The 23,220-nt window shown below is 46.8% G+C and overlaps 1 protein-coding gene across 1 annotated transcript in view; it reads left to right on the top strand.

The window, feature by feature from the left end:
* TBCD (tubulin folding cofactor D) overlaps positions 1-23,220 on the top strand; it is a 1,666,801-nt gene that overhangs the window by 392,913 nt on the left and 1,250,668 nt on the right. The window contains 1 exon segment of the mRNA XM_069200356.1: positions 21,191-21,285. Coding sequence (XP_069056457.1) covers positions 21,191-21,285 — 95 coding nt within the window.

Below are 23,220 nucleotides of genomic sequence, written 5' to 3'. Positions count from 1 at the left end.
TTGGTGCCAGGGGTACCAGTTACAAGGGATTTATCCGTGTGTCAGGGCTGTGTCAATTGTGGGAGCAAAGGTACAGTTTAGGGAAAGAACACTGGTGCTGGGGCCTGTTTAGCAGGATCCCAACACATTTTCAATCATAACTAGCATCAACAAAAGGCAAAAAGTAAGGGGGTAACCCTGTCAAGGGAGGCATTTCCCTACTATGTGGTTACATTACAATGTTTCTTTAAAATGCTATTTTTATTGTGGTGCCCACTAGGGGCTATTCCAGGCATTGCAGTCTAATGCCAAGTGAATGCACAAACAAAGATTTTCTGATAAAGGTTTTTATTGGGTTTACACAATGGTTGTATATGTTTTATTGATCTCTTATTGCAGTTATGACCATGATTCATGCCAATGTAACATCCTTATTACAATATGACTGTTTGAACACTCCTGATATGTTTGGGTGACCCTTCTAGGGTTGCACAATGTCAACTATGGTATGTTCCATCTGCCAATGTAATTTACTACTTGGCTAAATACCTATAAGGTCCCAAAAGCGAGACTTATTGGCTATGCCAATGCTTTTTAATATATATTTTCACCCTTTGTTGGCCCTCATGGAACCTTTTGGCTTTACTCTCCTTTCATATTCTTATAACATCCAGTTGTGTTTTTCACTTTTGCCTGATCATGGCAGAGCACTGGATCATCTTAGGAGCCATTTTTTAGCTATATCTGACTGGATGGAACAACATTGGCTGCAGATTTATGTGGGGAAGATGGTAGTCCTGATGGTCGGGAACCCAGGCTCATCTTTGGGCCGGTCAGTAGTGAATGGACAATCTGGACCCTTTCCAGCCTGCTAAACCCACTATTGAGGTCTTGAAATCTAGATAGATTCTGATCTCACCATGGATGTCTAGATCAAAACGTTGCTAGACCTTACCTGATTGTACTCAGAATGGACTATAGGAATGCACTTACTTGGCCTTAATCACACTATCCAAAATGCTGCAGCCCAGTTACTCTTACACATTCCAGTACACCAATCCATCTTCTCCTAGCTCTCAATAATTCACTGGTCATCAGTGAAAAAATCAATGTTATTTCAAGCTCTTTTATTTGCCCTACCTGGCTTTCTCAGGATCTTTCCTGCAGTATCTTAGACATTTATTTCAGTCATACCTCCCTACCAGAGCACTGAGATTGCCAACTCTAGTCAGGCTGCTCTGCCCAGGGTCAGCAGAGGCTGAAAGGGCAGTCAGTCCTTTAAATAACACATAGCCACAGTTTGGAATGCTGGTCGTACTTAGATTCACCATAGTCCTAGCAAAACTACATTCAGAAAACAGAAATGTGGCATTTTAAGTTCAGAGGGCGTCCTTTTGTGGCTTTTTCAGTCAAGTGTTGTGAAGCCCTGGTATGTCAGTCATGTGCTTTATAAATCATAGACTTTATATATCATAGACTTTAGAGTCACCTCACCTTTTCCCAGAAATCCTATTACTCTGATATGTGAAGCACCATCAGCATGCCACTGTCAGAATCAACACTATTGTTGTGGATGTTATGCTGTTGCTGTGCTAAAGTCCATGTTGTCACATTGCAATAGCAAGAGTTATCCATGACTAAATTGGTTACATACTCATCACTTTGTAAAATAATGCATCTTTGGCCCATCTACTCCAATGCTCTTATCTCTCTAAGCACTGCACCTTCCAGGACATTCTCCTACGTCCACTCCTGAAATTATATTTTGCTCTTCCAATTCTTACTGTGAGATTGTTGACCTCCTTCTGTCCCTCTTAAAATTATCTATTCCTTTCCATACCACAGAGATCCCTCCTGTTGGTTATCATCTTTTCGAATTTTTCTCTTCCTGCGGTCAAAAATCATAGTGTAGCAGAAAAACTAGTGGAACAAGGCTATAATTTAGAACATATGTTTCGGTTATATGGTCGGACTATGTATGTAGTAGATAGGTTATAATGTTTGCCTTCAACTTTTCCACTCTTATGAAATGTATCAGTTGATTATTCCTCTGCAGTGCGCTCCTCAGCAAATGCCAATTCACAGTGTTTATACGCTACCATCAAAGGCAATGCATTTGTCCTCTACCTCGTTCTTTCCAAGTACCAACTAAGCAGTGTTGGCGCTACTCTGTCCCCCCTCTTCCTCGGCCACAGCATGGTTCCAGGGTTGCCTTTCCCTACCCCCTCCCTTATCATTTACGGCCACTCTTTCTTACCACTTCAAAGTCTGAGATCCTGATCAAGCCCCTATGCAATTTAACCCAAAGATTTCCAGCTTGCTTGCTCTGATTGGCAGCACTTCCATTCCCAAAATTATTACTCTTTCACCAATTTTTAGATCTGGCCCAAACACTGCTATTACTTTGTCTTCTGACTAATGTAATGTAAAAAACATAAATAAGCAATTCAGATATATATATATATATACATGCCTATATGCATAGAGCCCCCTTCTTCCATTGGTAGGCTCAACTTTCATTCACATTTTGGTTTTTCCCACCACAGTAGGGGGCAATAAGGTCAGCCCACTCTTGCCATTGGCTCTCTTGCACTGTGAGTGAGGGCACTTTTTCCTGGACACACGCACATCTGCCTAAAAAGAAGTGCACTTAAGTGGCAGTGCTAGAAGGCCAATATTTTAATCTGCCAATACTTTTATTTTCCTGTTCTTTATCATTTCTTGCTTCTTAGGCACCCTTGTATTTTAAGCTATGTCTGCAGAGTACAGTAATTCCAAGCCAAGAGTACATTTCTGCGCCAATAAGATGAATGTACTGTGCATAAACAGTAAAAAAAAAAAATCCTTACCTGTTCTAAGTGCACTTCTGTGCTAGGAGACATCCATAATGTTCTATTAAAGTTATATACAATGGGTATTGTTGTTTTATTTTAAACATTTATATTGCTCTCATATGCCTCCAGGTTTAGATTGTAGCATATTTTCTTTTTTAGGTCGAGCGTGCAAGTGCCCTGGCCTGTTGTGATCTATCTTTGGGCTTTTAACTACGCCCAGGGCACGCACATCACTATCACTCGTTCATGGGCTTGCCTTTCAAAAATCCTTTGTTATCATTGGTGAATGCGTTACATTTGTCCCTCCTTGGAGCAGTTTTGTTACTTCCTTGGCCATCGACCTTGTTACATGGATAATTGCACGTTTGCCAATACGTTTGTGAGCAAATTTCTTTTTCCTTTTGTGTCTCTCCTTCTCGCTGTGGCGCTTTGAATCGGCTCGCTTATGTTAGTTGTTTTACTTTTCATTTTCAATTTATGTGGCAAAAAAAATCCAGTTAGGAATTAACAAAGCTAATAGCTCTAACTCGAGCAAACGAGAGACCCATCGCATTGCAAATGCTTGTTTATTTTTCTCTTTGTCGCAGCAATGATTTGCTGTTCTTCCTCATCTCCAGCCATCACGTGGCTGAACTGACGAAACTCCATTTAGGTTTCCATTAGTCTTGAGTTCCCTGTTTACACGACGACTCCCTCCAACGTCTTAATTATTTGAAGAGAAGGTAAGGTGGCCCCGCTTTAATAATACGTAAGTGGCTCAACATTGTGACCTGTAGATCCCACCCGGAAAGCAGTCGTGCCAGAATGTATTTGTATTCCGTTAGTATCCACGGTTCAGACGTTTTTGTGTCAATTCACCTTTATCCTCATGGAGGGGTGTCGGAAATGGTGGGAGTGGACACCACAGTAGATCTAATAGTCTTGGGGGTGAGGAGGGTCGCTTGTATATGGCTGATATCACCCAGGGTGTGGAAGTTATGAAGAACATGGCTTTATATGTCCCATTGCTCGAGGACAGTCCCCCAGTCAGACAGCATATGCCATCTCCGTGACAAATGCCCACGTCAGTACGATGGTCCCTGGGCTCCCGCCTGTAAAAAGTATTTATGAACCACTGAATATGTAAACGTTTGGGTTTAAGCCTCGTATTTGTTTAGCTCATACATGCCTGAACGTTCTAAAAAGACAAGACAGCATTGGCTTTACCGAGTTTGTTTGCCGCATTGTCTTGGCACAAACCCGCTCTTATTAACTGAAGAAAGGCGGCTCTCCCGCCTGCTCTGGTTTACTTGACGTTCTGTTTGCGAGTTCTGCCACATCCTGAGCTGTGACTATCATTAGCTCGCTGCAGCGACTATCGGTGTGCTTTTTCAATTAATAAACTAAGCAAATATGGCCTGCAAGTCGCTCCACAAACAGAAAAATACAGCCCGGAGGTGTCCTTTTTATTAAGTAACTTTCAGCAGCGTAAGGCAGTGCTTTTCTGCGCTCTACTGACATTGCTGTTCTCCCTTTCTTAGTAATTTTGTTCCAAAACACCTGTTGGGACATAAGGTTGTGTCTTATTCCAAAGAATGATCTCTGTTTGTACCGTGTGCCATGCCACATGGGGATGTCAGGTTAGATTGTGTTGGCAGAGCTGAATGTGAGTTTATGTGAGGTTCAGACCGGACTCTCAGATTGTATTGTGGTGTCTGTGGAGAAACACAGGTTGCCTTGTGGCATCCATGTGATATTTCAGGTTCCTCTGTAGTACCAAAAGAAAATGTAAGGTTGTGCTAAATATTATGTGCTAAAAGTCATGTAAAGACGAGGGGCGCAGGCTCACAGTTTTAATTGGCACCAGGCTTGCGAAGCACATGTAAAGTGCTGCAGCAGAAGCTGCATGAGGAAATTAGAAATAGGCCTAAAGTCAAGAGTTTTTGTAATACTGACAAAACCCACAGAGCATGAACAGGTTCTGGGTGAGGAAGTCTTTCCTACCAATGAAACTTAAAACACCAGGCAAGAAAGGTGGCTGTGGAAGGTAAAGTAGCAGGCACAGGAAGCCTAGCGTGTGATCATTCAAAACACCTTCCAGTTTACCCATAAGCAGCACACGGGGAGTTAAAATGGACTCTTTCCTAATTTTTAAACTCTTATGCTGCTTTTTTCATATAGTATGACACTCTCCATCTATATGGTTATAGAATATGCCCTGGGGGTGTGTTCAATACTGGCTGCTTTTGTAACAGCAACTGTTCTTTGAGCTTGCACTTAACATCTGCATGGGACGTAAGGTGGCTGCCCACACCTTGCGTATTGTTGCAGTTACCGGTCTCTTGTCATAAATGTTGCGCTACTGTGCCTTTACGTTCTGTAGTGCGTTCTAGTGTGGGTTATTGACACATCTGAGGAGGCTTAGAGTCTTATTTGTAAGCCCACTAGTACTGGTTCTTTCCGATTATAAATTTGTGGTTTCCCTATACCTAGTTGTGTAAAAAAAAGTTTTGAACTGTTTTTTAAAAAGTTTTTGTAAACTAGTTTTGCATGCCAGTACTGCAAATGCGGGTGTGCACCATAAATGACATGCCCTGTCCCTCCGTGTATGTGCTGACTTGATAGTTCTTTTTTTCTACTGACCAGTACGGGTTGTAATGTGTTCCATTAAGTGATTTTCCTTATGCAGAGCCTCCCCTCAACGCCTTGGAAATGTTGAAAAAAATGTTTTCCTTTTTTTCATTGTCTTCTTTCAGATTAGATCGCTTATGTCACTACATTCTGGATATACTCCTTGTTTGTAGTGTTTGGCGTTTTTGAGTAAGCTGATCAGAATAAGTAATGCATGTTGTTATTACATGCACTCTGTGACCATCAGTGCAAGGTCCCTCTGGAATTGCCCGGATTGAATTCAGAGTGAAGGTGTGCCAAACTTTAGACACTGGATTTAATCACTATAAAAATGGTGAGATGTTGGGTACAGGGGCTACCAGGTGCAGTATCAAGCATTCCTTCTGTCAAGGGGTGTGGAGGTCCCAGGACCTCCCCCTGCAGGACATCCTCTCTGGCCCTGCACATTAGGTATAACCCTAGCGAAGGTGAAAATACCTGGTTACAGGACCGTTTTTCGCAGATAATAGATAACTTGTTCCAGCCATCCCTTTTGTGAGGTACATGGAAGGGGTGCAGAGGCCTCAGCAGCAAAGGACCCTCAGGATTTAGATTCTGATCTGCTTCAGAGACTCCATTTTGCTACCGAGTTGAGCCTAACTCTGTGGATGAAATCTGCAAGCGGATCTGTCCTACTGCGTGGTATGTTGCGGATATTGAAGAATACATTATTTGCCTGCCCTGACAATGGGGATTTGAACCAAGAGTCGAGTTCTGCTCCTCCCATTTGCAGTCTGTCATAATCTCAGTTAGAAAGCAGCAGTAGAGAACAAGAGTACCACCTAGTCACAGAGTATAGGACCTGGGCACAAGATGAAACACACAAGTCAGGTCTCATCCATTGTTTGCAGATATCAATAGTCTTGAAGGAGACATAAGAAAAAGCAAAAGCACTGAGAGGTTGTGGCTCCCATGTGGATCATCTCTATGGACGCACAATCCAAGTCCTTTTAGGAAGTATTCTCTGAACCAGAGGCTCACTGTACCAAGGAGTATGTGACTCCAGCACCTTCTCTACTGGTCAATTTACTTGCTATATTTCCTGCTGGTGTTGTAGACTCCGTTGTCAGATTCGTTGAGAGCTTCAGATCAAGAGCAGCTGGATCAGGAGGTAATAAACTCTTCCCAGCTTTACAGAGGTTTGGCTCAGGGTTCACCTGAGAATTTAGCAGGAGGTAAGACAATCTGGTGGAACAGGAATCACAAACCGGGGAACGTAACTACAGAACAAAGTTGGAGGAAACACAATGCAGAGACATACTAATCTAGAGGGAGGGCCATACAACAATTGGGAAGTTACCAGGCACCATCATGCTAGTCTGTAGCATTTTTATATAGTGTCCTGGTGAGGCTGTGCGCCCATTGCTTACTCTGACTAGGAATTGTCTATCTGTGCCCTTCTGTGTGTGAGCCAGCTACCAAGAGCCTGTTGTCCACAGCCTCCAACCCTTCCCTCTCCTTTGTGTATGTCTTGGACAGAAACAAACAGACTTGCATTTATGTCTTGTAACCAGTGTGTCCCTAGATGTAATCCTGACAACCCACTGCTGTGTTATTTGTGTTTGCCTCCCAAAATTTCTCATCAGAATTCGGCTCCAGACTTTTGGCAGCTCCCCAACTTTGGCGTCCTGGTGCGCCTAAGCCGAGCTGATTTCAGCAGTACCCCCTGGGATTGTTATGGGCTATTTTCTTCGGAACATCTTGGATAAGAATTATCCACGGGACAGGGAATTGATTAGTATGTATGATCAATGCCCATATTCAGAGATTCCCATTGCCTACCTCGTCCACAACAGTGGACGAGGTAGGCAAAATGTTGGGGGGGAAGGCTGTCCGGTCTAACAGATGACTATGGACACAGCTTAGGAGAGACCAGTTTCAGTCCTGACAGTTTTAGAGCCAATGCTCAGGTAATCATCTTTCTCACCCAACCAAGCTAGTCGACTGATTGGCAAAACCGTTCTTCAGTTCCTTGTGTTCCAGTTCAGGAAGGACCTGGCCTGGCAGTTCAGACTGGGCTTTTTTTGATGGACCAAGGTCAAGATTGATATACATATCTGGGTCCAAACTGAGATGGCATGGTGGGCATAAGAAGGATGGGTTGAAATGCTAGCTTGCGATTGCCAGTAGCTAGACTTAGTGCAAGCATTCCCCCCATCACTTTTGTGTTTCTTAATTTATCCTTGGAACCTATTCTCACTCCTTTTACAAATGGACAATGCCATCAACATTAACAAAGGACAGCTGGCAAATCATATCTACTAACTTTTTCCTTGAAGCAAAGGACTCTTGAGACATCCTTATTCAATGTGATGAATCACGATCAATTGTCTTTGCATCTGTCTGCTACAACTTTAGTTTTAAGGATTCCAAAGTGCCTGAAAGGCAGCATGCTAATGCTCTATGAAATGCCTAAAATAAAACAAATGAAAATACGCCTGCAGGAGCCATCTGTCTTTTTAAAAGGGCTTCGAAAGACCACAGGACGTCAGCATTTGCAGTGCTACCTACATCCTGAAATATATTGTAATAACACAATTGAAATGTTCTTACAAACATATTACCATTTAATCCTCCCTGGCCTTCACCTGCCCTCTCACAGCACAGTGACACCATCAGATTTTGTAATGCATTACTTTAAACTAGAACTGAATCCAGACCTTTCTATGACTGTAAACGTGGTAGATCTTACGATTTCAGGCAATTGCCTTACTGAGAATTCCATCACACCCAAGATCTTGCATTGTTTAAGTCCTTTCTTTAAAATACAGTGATTGTCACCTGTATACCTACCTCCTTTCAGGTCTCACCGGCTGCATATGGCGTTTGTCAGAACTTCATGGAATAACCTTTCTCCTGATCAGTATTTACTTTGTAAAGGAATAAGTGCTTGGCCCATACATTTGTTCAAAAGCCTGCAGCCGGTGCCATTGAATGTAGGGGGTGCCGAATACCAAAGTTGGGTGGACTTGGTACCACATCATGTCTCTTTCATACACCACCAAACACAATTTCAAATTCTGTTTTATCCCTATTTTTGTTCTTTTGTCACTGTTTTACTTTTCCTCCTACTTTTCTCCTTTCTGTTCCTTCTTCTATCCTCTTTTTGTGTATCTCAGTCTAGCTATGGGTCAAAGTCTGATTTAAAAAAAATGTCTTGTTCCCTACAAATGAGTGCCAGTGGTCACCACCTTCAACCACCGGCTCAAATTTAGCACTGCTCCTATTTTTTGGGCAACTTTCTACCTATTTCTGCCCATTTCCATGCATGCTCTGAATGTGAACAATCACGTGGATGTTTGGCAGAAACAAGAGAAGCTTCACAAAGCTGCAGTTGGACCCAAACTTAAATAGACTGAAGTATCCAGGCTTAAGAACTTTGGCCCTCATTATGAACTTGGCGGTAAACACTGCAGACTGCCGTGCTGACGGCCAACAAAAGACCGCCATTGGCGGTGGATGGCAAAAATGAAAATTGCACAAAACATTTCAACCTCCAACCACCGGCAGGGCCAACAATGGCAGAAACGCAGGACACCTCACCCTGCCACCACCACGCATACAAACCCCTCGCCCACCAAATAATGATGCACAGATCAGCTCGGCAGACAGTGAAAGCAGAAAGACCATTGGCGGTACAGACCAGCGTGGTCACTATGGGAACCGCCAATATCAAATGCACACATTGGCCGATTTGAAAAGCACACACTTGACACACATCCACACCACTATAAAACACACACATACACATCCCACAATCCTCTTCAACGCCAATAACACAACACATATTGACACCCCAACATGCATACACTGAGCAAACCATCACACAAGTCACATACACAAAATTACCACTAAAACACAAACACTGCACACCCACCATCACAAACCACACTCCCAACCACACAACAGCACCGTCACCAACTCACCTACAACAGACCATCCACAACACACACCGTGGCACCCCCTAAGCATCCCCGCTTCACCGACAGGGAGCTAAGGACCATGGTGGATGAGATACTCAGGGTCGAGCCACAGCTATTTGGGGCACAGGTGCAGCAGACTACCTTGGCCAGGAAGATAAAGCTATGGCAGAGGATCGTCAACAAGGTCAACGCAGTGGGAACCCATCCATGCACAAGGGATGACATCAGGAAGAGATGGAACAACCTGCGGGGGAAGGTGCGCTCCATGGCATCACAGCACAACATGGTGGTACAGAAGACTGGCGGCGGCCCCCCACCTCCTCCCCCCGAATACACGAACTAGGAGGAGAAGGTCTTGGCTATCCTGCACCCGGAGGGCCTAACTGGACTCCCTGGAGGACTGGACTCAGGTAAGTCAACAATACCCTGACAGTCATCACACCTGTAATGCGTGTATTACCCCATCCATCTCAGTACCACCATGCTCCCATCCCCTACCCAGACACTCCTATCCATGTTTCCAGCATGCACCCCCCCCCCCCCCACTACAAATCACTATCCAGGCCCCGGTGCACAGTCACCAACCCATGCATGTAATGTCAGGAGCACTGCAACACCAAGAATGCACCACCACTCCCTCACTAAGCCCATCAAAAAGAACACAAAGGGACCCTGCATGCTACTACATGGGAATGTAACCACCAATTACTGCTGACCAGTGCTGCAAGGGAAAAGAAATTGCAGGACACCCACATCACTATTCTCTCGCACACCGGTACCATCACCCATGCCCCCCTGGACGGACACATGAAGGAGTCCAAGTCCTCCACCTGAAGACAAAAGGCCCCACTCAGGAGGGTGCAGAGGGATGTCTGGACACAGAGGAAATCCCTGGCCCATCCCACAGTCCTGGACAGTCACCTTCCAGAAGCCCCACCCAGGACACCACTGACACCACTACCACTCAGCCACCACCTTCAGCTCTGGCCCAACACCCCCACACCAGTGTCTCCAGGCCACGGACCAGCTGCCCACATGTACAGAGTCCCGAGTCTCCACCCACCACCAGGCAGGATGATGAAGTGCAAGTGGGACTGCTAGACCTGTGCAGGGGACACAGGCACAGGGGGCTAGGGCCAGTGGGAGGGTACTAGTGGCCGGGGGGGCACCCAAGGAGGGTTGCTGCTGCCCAGGAGGACATTGCTGAGGTCCTGGGTGCATATCACCATTGCCAGGACAGGCCAGATCTTGGCCACGTTGGAGCAGAAATAGAGGCTGCAGGTAGCACACCACCAGGAGGCCATGGAGCTATGGAAGTGGCTCAATGTCCCCATGGCCTCCATTGCAGGGGTGCTGCAGCACCAAACCAACATCCAGCCTGATCCCTCCACCCACCTGCAGGCCCCTTCCACTAGTCGGACACCTCCCTGCCATCAACATCTGCAGCAGCTATTGGAGTGGTGGCACTGCCGGAGGACTCACAGGACACAAACACCCCTTCCCCTGCAGCCCAGGTAACCTCTCGCAAATGGGGCCTCAGACCCAGACATCCCAGTCAAACACCAGCCAAGACCAAGCCCACTGCCAGGCATGGACTCTGCTCTGAACTGTCTCCGTTGTGTGCCACTGAGCTACCTTGTTGACATGCCATTGCCGTTTCAATATCTTCCAATGGCCCCATTTCAATATCTTCCAATTGCTACCAACAGCTGTGGAAATGTACCTGAGGATATTGTTCACCACGTGCCCATTCCCTTCCACTGTCCCATCACTCATGTATGTCTTATCTTCAAATATATACACTTGTACACACAAAAAATCTGGCCTCATTTAATGTCAGCAAGCAAATGTTAATGTGTATGTATTAGGCAGTTTCCATCATATTGCAGTTTTAATTGCAGGAGGGGGTCTGTTGTGTTTGAAGTATGTCACACTGTACATTCTGTTGTTGTAACACACATCTGTTTCTTCATTCTTAAACTTGTAACATCACTGGTAAGGGACACCACAGCACTTAGTACACAAGTCTCCCAGAAACAATGCAGGACACCCATTTGCAGAATAGGAAATGTACCTCAGAGTCACTGGAAATGTAGCCGGATTAGCTGGGTTCTGGAGTTGATGTCTTCCCCCTCTTCTTCTTCATCACTCTCATCCATTCTCTGAGGTGGCAGGGGTGGTTGAACAGCATCCTCTTCTAGACATGGAATAGCTTTCCTCACAGCCAAGTTGTGTAGCATGCAGCAGACCACCACTATCTGACACACCTTGTCAGGGCCATAGCACAGAAATTCTCCAGAGAGATGCAGGCAACAAAATCTTGCCATTGGGAGTCCTATGGTCTTCTCTATCACCCTCCTACCGTGTCCATGTGCTTCATTATAATGGAGTTCAGGCTCTGTCCTGGGATTTCTCACAGGTGTCAGGAGCCATTGCATGTTTGGGTAGCCAGAATCCCTTGGAAAAGTGGGTAAAAGAGGGTTAATACATGCACTTACTACTTGCATGCAGCCTGCCTGTCGAGTATGTCACTAGTACAGTGTCATACACACTCACCTGTGAGCCAAGCTCTGTCCCCCTGTAGTTGTCCCATCATGTGTGGCACACTGCTGTTTCTCAGAACATAGGAATCATGGGCTGATCCTGGGAGCCTCGAATTGACATTGGAAATGTACTGATGAACAGAACACACCAATTGGACATTCATGGAGTGAAAGTTTTTACGGTTTCTGGACAACTATTCATTTACTCTTAGGGGTATGGGGGTAACGTGGGTACCATCAATGGCACCTATCACATGGGGGATATTTGCAAAAGCATAGAATCCTTATTTGATGGTGGTGAGATCAGCCCTTTGGGGCAACTGGACATAACTTTGCTGGTGTTGCACGAATGCATTAAAAAATTTAGATAGGATGTGGCTGAACATTGGCTGAGAAACACCTGCTGCCATGGCCACTGTCACTTGGAATGAGCCTGTGGCAAAAAAAATGTAGCATAGATAGTACTATCTCCACAGTTGTAGGTATGGCATGGGGATTCTATTCGCTGGCATCAGAACAGGCTCCATTTGTGCACAGAGTTCCAGGATTGTGGCTTTAGGTGGTAAGTGAAGATGATGGGATGTTCCTCCATGGTGGCTAGATCTACCAGGGCGTCTGTAAACAGATGGGGCCCTCCCTCGCCACATGGGTCTTAACCTATAGGGGAGGAAGAGAGCCACATTGAGTTGGGACATACTCTTCCATAACAAGGTCCCACTATTCGTGTTGTACATGCAACACAATTGTCCCTCACACAGACACAAAGAACGTTTTAATCCTGTCAGGGCAATGTGTAGTGAGGTGTGTATGTTTTATTGCATCACAGTGTAGGCACAATTCCCAACATGATTCCATGAGGAGGACCAGTCATCATATCAGTACTCTACAAAGTGAAGATGGAATGGAGCCATGGACTAGGACCCCGGCCAGAGAATGAAGGCGTGGTGGATGCAAAATGGCAGCCCCCTGCCCTACACGTAGTGTAGTGTAGGAAGTGACCTCATTCCGCAGGCGTTGGTTGTCATGGCACTAGGTGGTGTTCACCGCCGTGCACCTGATCACTGGATAACATTGTTGTCAATGGGGAAGCAGGGCTAATCATGATCACTGCTGGCGCTGACGGTGCACACCGCCGCAGTATATGCTGCCATTTTGCCATTCCTACCAGTCAGGGGCACATTCATATCATATATTGTCTGCTGAGGGTTGGTGCCTGAGATGGGTGGGAGTGTATGTGCTCCAATATAAATATTTTTCCTGGAATTGACATACTTCTTTCTTCTTTTGTTCCCCCCCGGTGCTCTTGTTTCCTTGTTTGTATTAGCATCATCTGGCGAGGGAGCTGAGGCACCGGCAAGTGGGGATCCTGCATCCCTGGGGACCCAGGAGGCAGAATCCACTGCTGCCAATGGGACCAGTGGGTTGGAGGGTGAGGGGAGTACCACGGGAAGGCGACTACCACTGAAGGTAGTGACTCCGACACCACCTCCGATGGCAGCTCACTGGTGGTGGCGGACGCTACTGGGCCCACCCATTCTCTGCCATCTTCCGCCACCCCCGTACCATCACTTCCCTCCCAGTAGATATCCCCACCGAGTAGCAGGAGTGTGGGTGTCTCCTTCGCCCCAGTCACCTCTTCTCCTGCCCTCGTCAGCCCTGCTGCCCTCACTGAGGAGGCTATTGACCTCCTGAGAACCATCTCCGTGGGGCAGACAACCATTGTGAATGCCATCCAGGGGCTGGCATCCCAAATGCAGCAATGCAATGCATTCCTGGAAGGCATTCACAATGCCATGTCTGGCCTACAGAAATCTTTTCAGGCTCTGGCCTCTTGTTTGACGGCAGCCAGTGTCCCTGGTCTTTCCACCCCCCTCCCACCACCTCTACCCCTTACACCACCCTACTCTCTTCACCCATCCCAAGCGCACATACAGTCAGCCATGCACCCAAATCAACACACATGAAGCACACAGAGAAACACAAGCACCACATGCAGGCACACACCTAACATACCAAAGCAGACATACCAACATCCACCTCCCCAACTGTGTCCATCCACGCTTCTTCCACCTACATAAGTATACTAAACAGGCACCTGCATCCATGTCCAACACATCTACACCTCATACCACCACTCCCTCTACCTCCATTCACAAACCTGTCTCCAAAACCCCTCCTGCTGCACCTAGAAAGCTTTTCCTCTCCCGTTTTGACCTATTTGAACCCACTGGCCCACCCTGTCCTATCCCTAAACATTCCTTTGACCTCACCAAGTCTACACCTTCCTCTTCAAAGTCCTTCCCAGTCAGCCCTTCCCATTCCTGTACCCCTTCCCCAGGGAGGAAGAAGGCCCGTGTTGACCCTGGTCCCTTTGCAATCCCCCGGTCCAAGCCCACTCCTCCTTCCAAGGGCAAGCCCAAACCTTCTCCACCTCCAGAACCTACGCCCAAGACCCCCACCCCTTCCAAACCTGAGTCCCCACCACCCCTACCCCTGATCCCTGAGGTGCCTGGCTGCCCCATTGATGTCCCTTTCTCAGTGGAGGATTTTTCCATCGTAGAAGTCAAGTGTGGCCTTGACTTGAATTTGGACTGGCCAGTGGCCTTGTTTGGACAGATATTTTTGTTTATACAATAAAATTTCGTGCCCAGCAGACCTGTTGATGAAATATTGTCCCGTTGTGCAGTGTTTCACTGTGGGGGAGCAGTGTACACAGGTGTGTGTACTGGTTCTGATATATGTTTGCATGTGTCTGGTAAGTACATTTTGGTAGGGTATGTATGGCTTGGGGCGGTGGGAGGGGTTGGGAGTGCATTGGGGTGGGTGGGGGTGTAATTGTGCCCTTTCCTCCCATGTGGGGTACTTACAGTCGTCGTCTTCGGTCACGGTCCTAGAGAAATATGGCAAGGAGAAGCACGGGCATTATTTCCAACTCTCTCTCCGTGTTGGCTGTTCTGTGGGCCTCCGGTGAGTGTTTCCCTTTATAGGGGTCATTTCCACCAGGCTTTGCGTGGTGGTAGTTCCCATCCCGGAACTGATATCGGTGTCATGGTTCATAATATAGTGGCAGTGTAGGGCCTTTCTGCCGGCCTGAGTATGGCCTCTGCCGTCGTTGGCGGTGCTCCCAAAATTGCGGTGGGTGGGTAGGCCGCTGGCTGTTTCTCATGTGCTTCATTATGTGGCAGTCTGGACCACAAGCCTGTTGGGGTAGTTACTGCAACCGCCAGCGGTGCGATCTTTACCTCAAGGTTCAAAATGACCACCTTTTTGTCCCCCGATCGCAGACTAAAGTATTTAAATGTTTTTCCCTTGATGTCAACCAGCACCAAGGTGACGAAACAACTAGTCTCCGTAACGTTTTGCTGTACTTCTCTCTCCTTCTATCTGTTGAGCAGAAGAGGTGAACAGTTTTGTTTATGTACAGGTCGGTTTTCTTCACAGTCATCAGCAGAATGGATTTCAATTAGTTTATCATTTTCCCTAAAATATCTTGATGCCAAAAATTCTATAACTGTCTTAGGTGATAATGTTTTAAAGTCAAATTTTCATTGGTAGATGTTCATATCTCACCACGTTTCGCTGCTGTCATGGTTATATTTGCCTTAGTAACAACCCTTATTTGTATTGATTGGTGTAGGCACCCTTCCTTTTAGATGCCCTTTTAAAAAAATAGGTGCACTACAACTAAAGATAACTGCCTCATAATGGGAAATACTACATTGAAGAACAGGTAGTATGGGCCAGCTGCTTGTGTTGTAGATCATGGAGCCAGTAGTCTGATTTCATTTTCGCTGAAGGTTCACTGCTATATCGCTTAAAGATATGGTCTGTAAAGCACAGTTTTATTCTTTTGTGTACAATATTCTTGCTTATTGAAATATTTTATCTTTGTTTGCAGGACGACTGTCAGTGTCATTGTTAGTGAAATAGGAAAAATACTTAGGACAGTTGTATTATGTTGCTTCTAGAAACCGCACTCTCCCCTCCCTAATTCTGCCAGGGTTCACTTACATTTTGAAAAGATAGAATAATTCACGCAGTTTGTGACTTATCTTAAATAACTATGCATGTTACAGTATTAGTTAACATTTGTAGGTAATCTACCCTTTCTGCCTACATCAGTAGCATTGGCAAAGCCAGTTGATCTAATAAAGACTTCTAGCTTGCAGATTCCTTACCTTAGAATTTCCTAGAGTCCGCTTAGAATCGGGAATACCCTTGCGCCCGCCGTCAGGTGGCATAGTTCGGATCCACATGGCGTAGTTGGAGCCATTTGTGACATCACGGTCGCCTATAATGGCACCACCCAGGCGCGCATCTGTCAGTTCTGTTCCTTCCGAAGAGTTTTTCAAGTCTGTGCGACAATGTCATGTAGGAAGACGGGGTTCAAGCCTTTGCAGTGCCTGCCACCACGCCATGTCGGTGACAGGCCCCCATAAGGTATGTCTCTGGTGTTTGGACCGAGACCACGACTCAGTCGTGTTCTGACTGCCAGTCCATGGCTGCTAAAGCTTTGAGGGAGCAGTCCCTGAAGCTCATGGCAGCCCGGCAGTTGACGTCGGTTGGCACATCTCCTCAAAGGTCACGTCCTGGTCGAGGAGGAGGTTGTGGGACCGCTTAGAAGCCCCAAGTCCTCTTCATCTCACTCGAGCTCCTCCAGGCACTCGGGGAAGAGGCACAAGAAGAAGAAGTAGCCCAAGCAGACTTCGAATTCACCTTGCCCGTCGGCTGACAAGGCAAGTTGGGAACGTCGACGTTCCGAGCACGGTTCTGCAGAGCCGATGCCAAGGACGACTTCGAGCTTCCCTCCCCCTTTCTGGGAGCCAGAGCGCCCCCGCTCAACTCAAAGTTTTACGAGGCCATGCGTCTTGTATTTGAGCGGGCTGCCCCCGCTGGTGTGCCCTCGTCCCTGTGGGGTCGGCAGAGACGCCCCATCAGGTTCCACGTCAGCGGCTTTGGCACCGATGGGGTCTCTTGGATCTGATATCCTCCAGTGTCATTCCGGATCTGATATTGTATCCGTAACGATGCCGAGTCCACACAAAACTCCCTGCGCCACCAGTGCCCACTGGTGGCATGAACCCAGTTTTCATACCTGATGATCTGGAGCTGGAACATTGAAAAGTGACACTGATTCCTGCGCTGACTGCTCCAACAGGAGCCAGATCATTGCCTGAGTCTTATTATGATCAACCAGGCATTGGTGAGGAATGGGAAGGGTCTCAGGACCCTCCTAAGTATGGATTGGAGCAAATGGACTGGTATAATGAGGAGATAGGAGAAGCTAGTGGACTGGACCCCTCTCCAGATACTGGCATGCTCTCACCTCCTAACATGGCTATGGAGGAGGGAGCATCTTATGCTATGATGGTGCATGGGGCGCCTGAGGTCTTGAGCCTAGATCTGCCTAGGGTGCCAGTCAGGACTAACCTCCTGACTGAGGTGCTTCAGCCGGAGGTTACCACATCAAAACTGATGTTATCCTTTAATGAAGCACTCACTGATGTTCCACTGGGGACGTGGTCTAGACCCAGCACAGGGGCTCCTGTAAATAGGACAGTTGGCCACCGCCATCAGCCAGCTCCAAATGATCCTATCTTCCTCACCCAGCATGCCACCCTGGAGAGCTTGGTGGTCCAAGCCTCCACTTCCCATGGTACCTTCTCTTCCGCTTCCCCAGATAGGAAATCCAAGAGGCTGGACCAACTTTGGAAGATGTTTTCTTCCTCCAGCCTGGCATTGATGTCAGTAAACACCTCATGCCTATAGGGCCATTTTTTCCCATACTTTATGGGATATGGTGGCGCAGGTGCTGCCTCAGGTCCCGGAGGGTGTGTGAGACACTCTCACAGGCAGTCAAAGATGGGAGAGATGAAGCCAGGTTTACTATTGAGTGTGGTTTGGACACTTGGGTAGAGCAATTTTCTTGACGGTGGCCCTTTGTCATCACACCTGGCTTCATACATCTGGCTTTTCGGGGGATGTCCAGGAAAACCTTATGAGCATGCCTTTCGATGGGTCCCGCCTATTTGGTTAAAAGGCAGAATTGGGCTGGAGCGTTTCAAGGATTCTCAGGCTACAGCCAGGTCCTTTGGCCTCTCAGCGACCCCTCGCCAACAGTCTGCCTTTTGCCACTTTTGAGGCTTCAGAAGGGGTAGGGTACCAGGTACCACGCCATCCACAGACAAGCCACAGTCCTCCATCAGGTCATCATCCTGTGCGGTGACGAGGTTGTGATACCTTCAGACCCTGAGGGTCTGGCCAGAAGTTGTCCACCACCCAGCCCCCCTCGTCCACAGCACCCAAGTTCTCTTAGTGTGATTCTGAAAGACCACGTGCCCAGTTGCAGGGGGATTCAATTTCATCTCCCTCACTGGCAGTCCATAACATCTGACAAATTGGTCTTGCAGATCATACAGAAGGGCAATTCCCTCCGTTTCCAGTCTTTCCCTCCCTCTATGACTTTATTAAAAGAACAGCTGATAGAGGATAACTTAGTCTTGCTCCGCGAGGAAGTTACGGCATCCTTGGCCAAGGGAGCCATAGAATGAGTCCTGATGTCAGAAGTAGGCAGTGGTTGTTATTTCCGCTACTTTGATTCCCAAAAAGAACAAGGGTCTTTGTCCTGTTCTAGATTTGCGGGATGTAAATCTCTTCCACAAAAGGGAGAAATTCAAGATGCTCACTCTGGCTCAGGTCTTGTCTGCTCTAGACCAAGGAGACTGGATGGTAGCGTGGGACTTACAGGATGTGTATTTTCACATCCCCATCCTGCCTGTCCACAGGCGATACGCGCAATTCAAGGTAGGCCGCGAGCACTGTCAGTTTATTGTGCTACCCTATGGCCTTATCAGTTGCCCCTCGGATGTTCACCACGGCGATGGCAGTGGTGGCAACTGCTTTGCGCAGGTTTGAGGTTTTCCGGCTTCCCCTAACCCAACGACTGGCTGTTGAAGGCTCCTTCACCCCAGGCTGTCGTCACCCACCTTCGGACTACAGCGAACCTCCTGCATTAGCTGAGGTTCACTATAAATGTGCCAAAGTCACACTCTCAGAAGCTCCCTTTCATCTGAGCTGTTTTGGACACAGTGCAGTTTTGGGCTTATCCTCCCGAGCAGCGAGTTCCAATCGGCACAGCATAAGGGGAATCTCACCGACACGGTTCAGATCTCAGAGGGAACTGCAAAAGATCTGTAGTGGTGGTTAGTGAACTGCGATTGGGCCAGAGGCAGACTCCTCTCCCTTCCCCAACCAGATCTCACAGTAGTGACAGATGCGTCACTTATGGGAGGGAGCAGCCATCTCAGAGAGCTGGAGATCAGAGGCCTCTGGTCTCTGGCAGAATCTGGACTCCATATCAACTTACTGGGGGCAGGTTCTGTGACCGCCAGGACATACATACTCAGTCATCAATGCCTAGTGGATCACAGGTGGTATCTCCATCCAGAGGTGGCACAAGGACTTTTTCTGCAGTGGGGAGAGCCTTGGTTAGATCTGTTCGCCTCTGCAGAGAATGTGCAATGTCAGCAGTGGTGCGCATTGGAGTTTCCAAGGTGGCACTCGCTCTGCAACGCTTTCGTCATGTGTGGAGGTCAGGCCTCCTGTACGCCTTACCACCCATACCACTTCTGCCCAGAGTTCTCAAGTAGATCAAAAACGACAGGGCCCAAGTAATCCTGGTGGCTCTGGACTGGCCACAGAGAGTCTGGTATACCGAGCTTCTGAAAATGAGCATCGATCCTCCGATCAGGCTGCCTCTTCGGGAAGATCTTCTGTTGCAGCAGCAGGGAAGGTTGTCCACCAGAACCTGTCAACTCTGCACCTTTATGCGTGGAGATTGAGCGGCGACAGGTGACAGCCTGTAAAGTTATTCTGGCAGCCAGGCGTCCCACCACTAAGCGGGGTATACGCCTGCAGTTGGAAACGCTTTGCATATTATTGTACAGAAAGATCTATTGATCCTCTTTCAGCTTCTCTCTCTGACATCCTTCTCTTTCTTATGCCTTGCACAACTAGTTTTTCTGCATGGGGCACTCCCAATGGCTATCTTTCCACCCTATCGGCATTCCTTCGGCTGCCCGATCAGCCTTCATTATTTAAATCTTCAATTGTAAATAGATTTCTTAAAAGGCTTGTGCATATGTATCCTCCTACGTCCTTTGTCATGCCTCAGTGGGACTTAAATCTGGTCCTCACTTTTCTCATGTGTGCTCCCTTTGAGTCACTGCACAACTGCCCCCTCACCATCAAGCCAGCCTTCTTAGTGGCAATAACATCTGCGAGGAGGGTCAGTGAGATGCAGGCTCTCTCATCTAAGCCGCTGTATCTCACCTTGTTCCCAGACAAGGTGGTACTCCGAACTCGTGCCTCTTTCCTCCCCAGGGTGTGGACCCTATTTCACCTGGGTCAAAGCATCACCTTGCCCACATTCTTTGCTCCACCACATCCCTCTGAGGAAGAGGAGCGATTCCACCAACTGGACCCAAAAAGAGTGTTGTCATTCTAACTTGACTTCACAAATGAGTTTCGGATGGATGACCAACTCTTTGTGGGATATGTGGGAGCAAAGAAGGGTCAGGCAGTGCAGAAACTTACCATTTAGCGTTGGGTCGTTCTCTGCATTAAGATCTCTACGTAGTGGCCAAGAAGCAGCCTCCTGAGGGCTCATTCTACCAGGGGCAAGGCTGCTACCACGGCGCTAGCACAAGGTGTTCCAGTCCTGGATATCTGTCAGGCAGCACCGTGGGCATCATTGCACACATTTGCAAGACATTACTGCCTGGACAGTCCGGTCCGTAGAGACCGACACTTAGCCCATTCAGTCCTGCAGGACTTTTTAGTGTCGAGAGATCTGTCCGCAGCCCAACGCCAGGAGGTTATGGCTTTGGTATTGATTCTAAGGTAAGGAATCTGCAGCTAGAAATATCTACCAGATGAACAAGTTACTTATCTTCGTTAACGCATTATCTGTTAGAGATTCTATTTGGCTGCAGATTTCTTACCTTAGAATTTCCTGGCATCAGCTTTGCAGAGCAATACCCTGCATCTGGTTCATTGTATTAAAGCATGCTAACACCGCCATGTTGACATGCTGTTTGATTGTGTTAGCATATTAAAGCCTCAATTATTCAATTTGCAATGCTTGTTGTTTCCTCTACTAGACTGTGACGACTAAGTAGAATATTCTTTTGAGTATCTGCTGTTCTATGAATTTAAATACCTGCTGCATCATTATTATGTTTAACCTGTCATCTATTTGTAGTTTTCAGGAGACTGAGAATGCGTGGCATGGTGGATGTCTAGCCCTGGCGGAATTGGGCCGGAGAGGATTGCTGTTACCCTCCCGACTTGAGAATGGTACGAGTCCAAGCAAAGGATAAGTTTTATTTCTGAAATTACTGTTAGCTATTGATGTTTAGGCTTTTAAACAGCAAAGTGTTGAGCAATATATTTATTTGGTTATCTGACTGTGAGCTATTCCTGCAGCTGATTGATGCCCTGCTAATAGGACTAATCTGAATCCCACTTGTTCATTTTGTAGTCTGAAATGTAGCTTGATCATAGCAAACCTGCTGTGTAGATGACAGATTCTTACTGCAGGTCTTTACAACAGATTTCTACTCACACATACTGAGTCTTAAAGACTAATGATTTGCACAAAGTAGTATAAAATGATTTAGGCACCAAATACAGTTCTTTACGAAATGATAACATTTTTGTAGACTAAGACTCAGGTTTGTAAAATAAATTGCGTTAGGTCACTTAAGTTCCAGTGAATGTGCATTGAGGTGGATCCAGCTCAGTTAGTAGTTATGTATATGTTCCTGTTGTTGGTAAGTGGACAATACAGTGTTTCACTTGATTTACTAGAACTGACCAGAGCAGAGAATTTAAAACAAACGTGAAGTTTTCATAAATATCCATAAGGGGTCCAAATTTGTGGTGCAAATATTGATTTTCAATCCGATTATTTTTTTATTTTATTTTTTTACTTTTTTACTGTTTTTGTATTTTTATACAGATGTCTGCCTGAATTTTCAGGCTTACAGTAAGTATGCAGAAACTTCAAAAAGAAAGGAAGAATGAGTGGGGCTTGAAAACAAGGCTGCAATGGCTTTTATTAACATGTATTTGTTACATAGTTCTCCCTGATTAAAGCAGTGTTTTTTTGTAATGGCAGCTCATCTGAGTTGCAGATTAGGTTGAGTAGTGGCCATCTGCTCAGTTAGCCTTTACAGAGAAGCCAGGCAACCTAATTACTGGCTGAATAAATGTGTTTAAGTGCTCGTTGAAAAGCACTGCCTTAATTAATCGAAATGGTGTGTTACTGGCACACAGTGTAGACAAGATTGAGGTACTGTAAAGTTTGTAAGCTCAGCTTTCAGACTGGATGGATGGTCATCTAGCTGTGCAGTTCACTCAGTTGATGTGCCCTGTTAAGCAATTGGCTCAACTTGTGTGATAAAGGAATGACTATTTGTAAGGGAGCCAGTAAATTCTGTAGAGTAGGGAGGAGACAGATACTCAGCTGCAAATTCTGAACTTTGTGAGACCTTCCAGTGGGCTTTATCACAGAACACCTTTATCTCTTCAGGGTGGTGGTAGAGAGTGAGAGAGAGAGAGCTCTCAGCACAGAACTTCACTTCATACTGCTTGACAAATGAAACACTTAATGCTCAGGAGCTGTCTTTTCATTGGCACAAAAGGCATGGTGAGAACTTGGAGATGAGATTTTCCGAAGAAAATATCTATTATGTTAATTACAATGTCTTGGCTTTGTCATTCTTGAAGAGCCAGGCGGATGACAAAACTTGTGAAGTATCAATCAATCAATCAATCATTAAATTTCTAAAGCGCGCTACGTACCCGTTGGGGTTTCAAGGCGCGGAGGGGAGGGGGGATGGGGGAGCTGCTATTGGTCGAAGAGCTAGGTCTTGAGGAGTCTCCTGAAGGTGAGGAGCTCCTGGGTCTGGCGCAGAGGGGTAGGGAGGGAGTTCCAGGTCTTGGCGGCGAGGTAGGAGAAGGATCTGCCGCCGGAGGTCTTGCGTTGGAATCGGGGAACGATGGCGAGGGAGAGGTTGGCAGAGCGGAGTTGGCGGGAGGGGACGTAGAAGTTGAGTCTGTGGTTTAGGTAGGCGGGTCCGGCGTTGTGGTGTGCTTTGTGCGCGTGGGTGAGGAGTTTAAAGGTGATCCTTTTGTCCACAGGGAGCCAGTGGAGGTCCTTCAGGTGGTGGGAGATGTGGCATCGGCGGGGTACGTCGAGGATCAAGCGGGCGGAGGCGTTCTGGATGT

Source organism: Pleurodeles waltl, chromosome 7, assembly GCF_031143425.1.
Source record: "Pleurodeles waltl isolate 20211129_DDA chromosome 7, aPleWal1.hap1.20221129, whole genome shotgun sequence".
Classification (NCBI taxonomy): domain Eukaryota; kingdom Metazoa; phylum Chordata; class Amphibia; order Caudata; family Salamandridae; genus Pleurodeles; species Pleurodeles waltl.
Note: the sequence above shows the minus strand (reverse complement) of the source record. Positions and strands in the feature narration are given on the sequence as shown.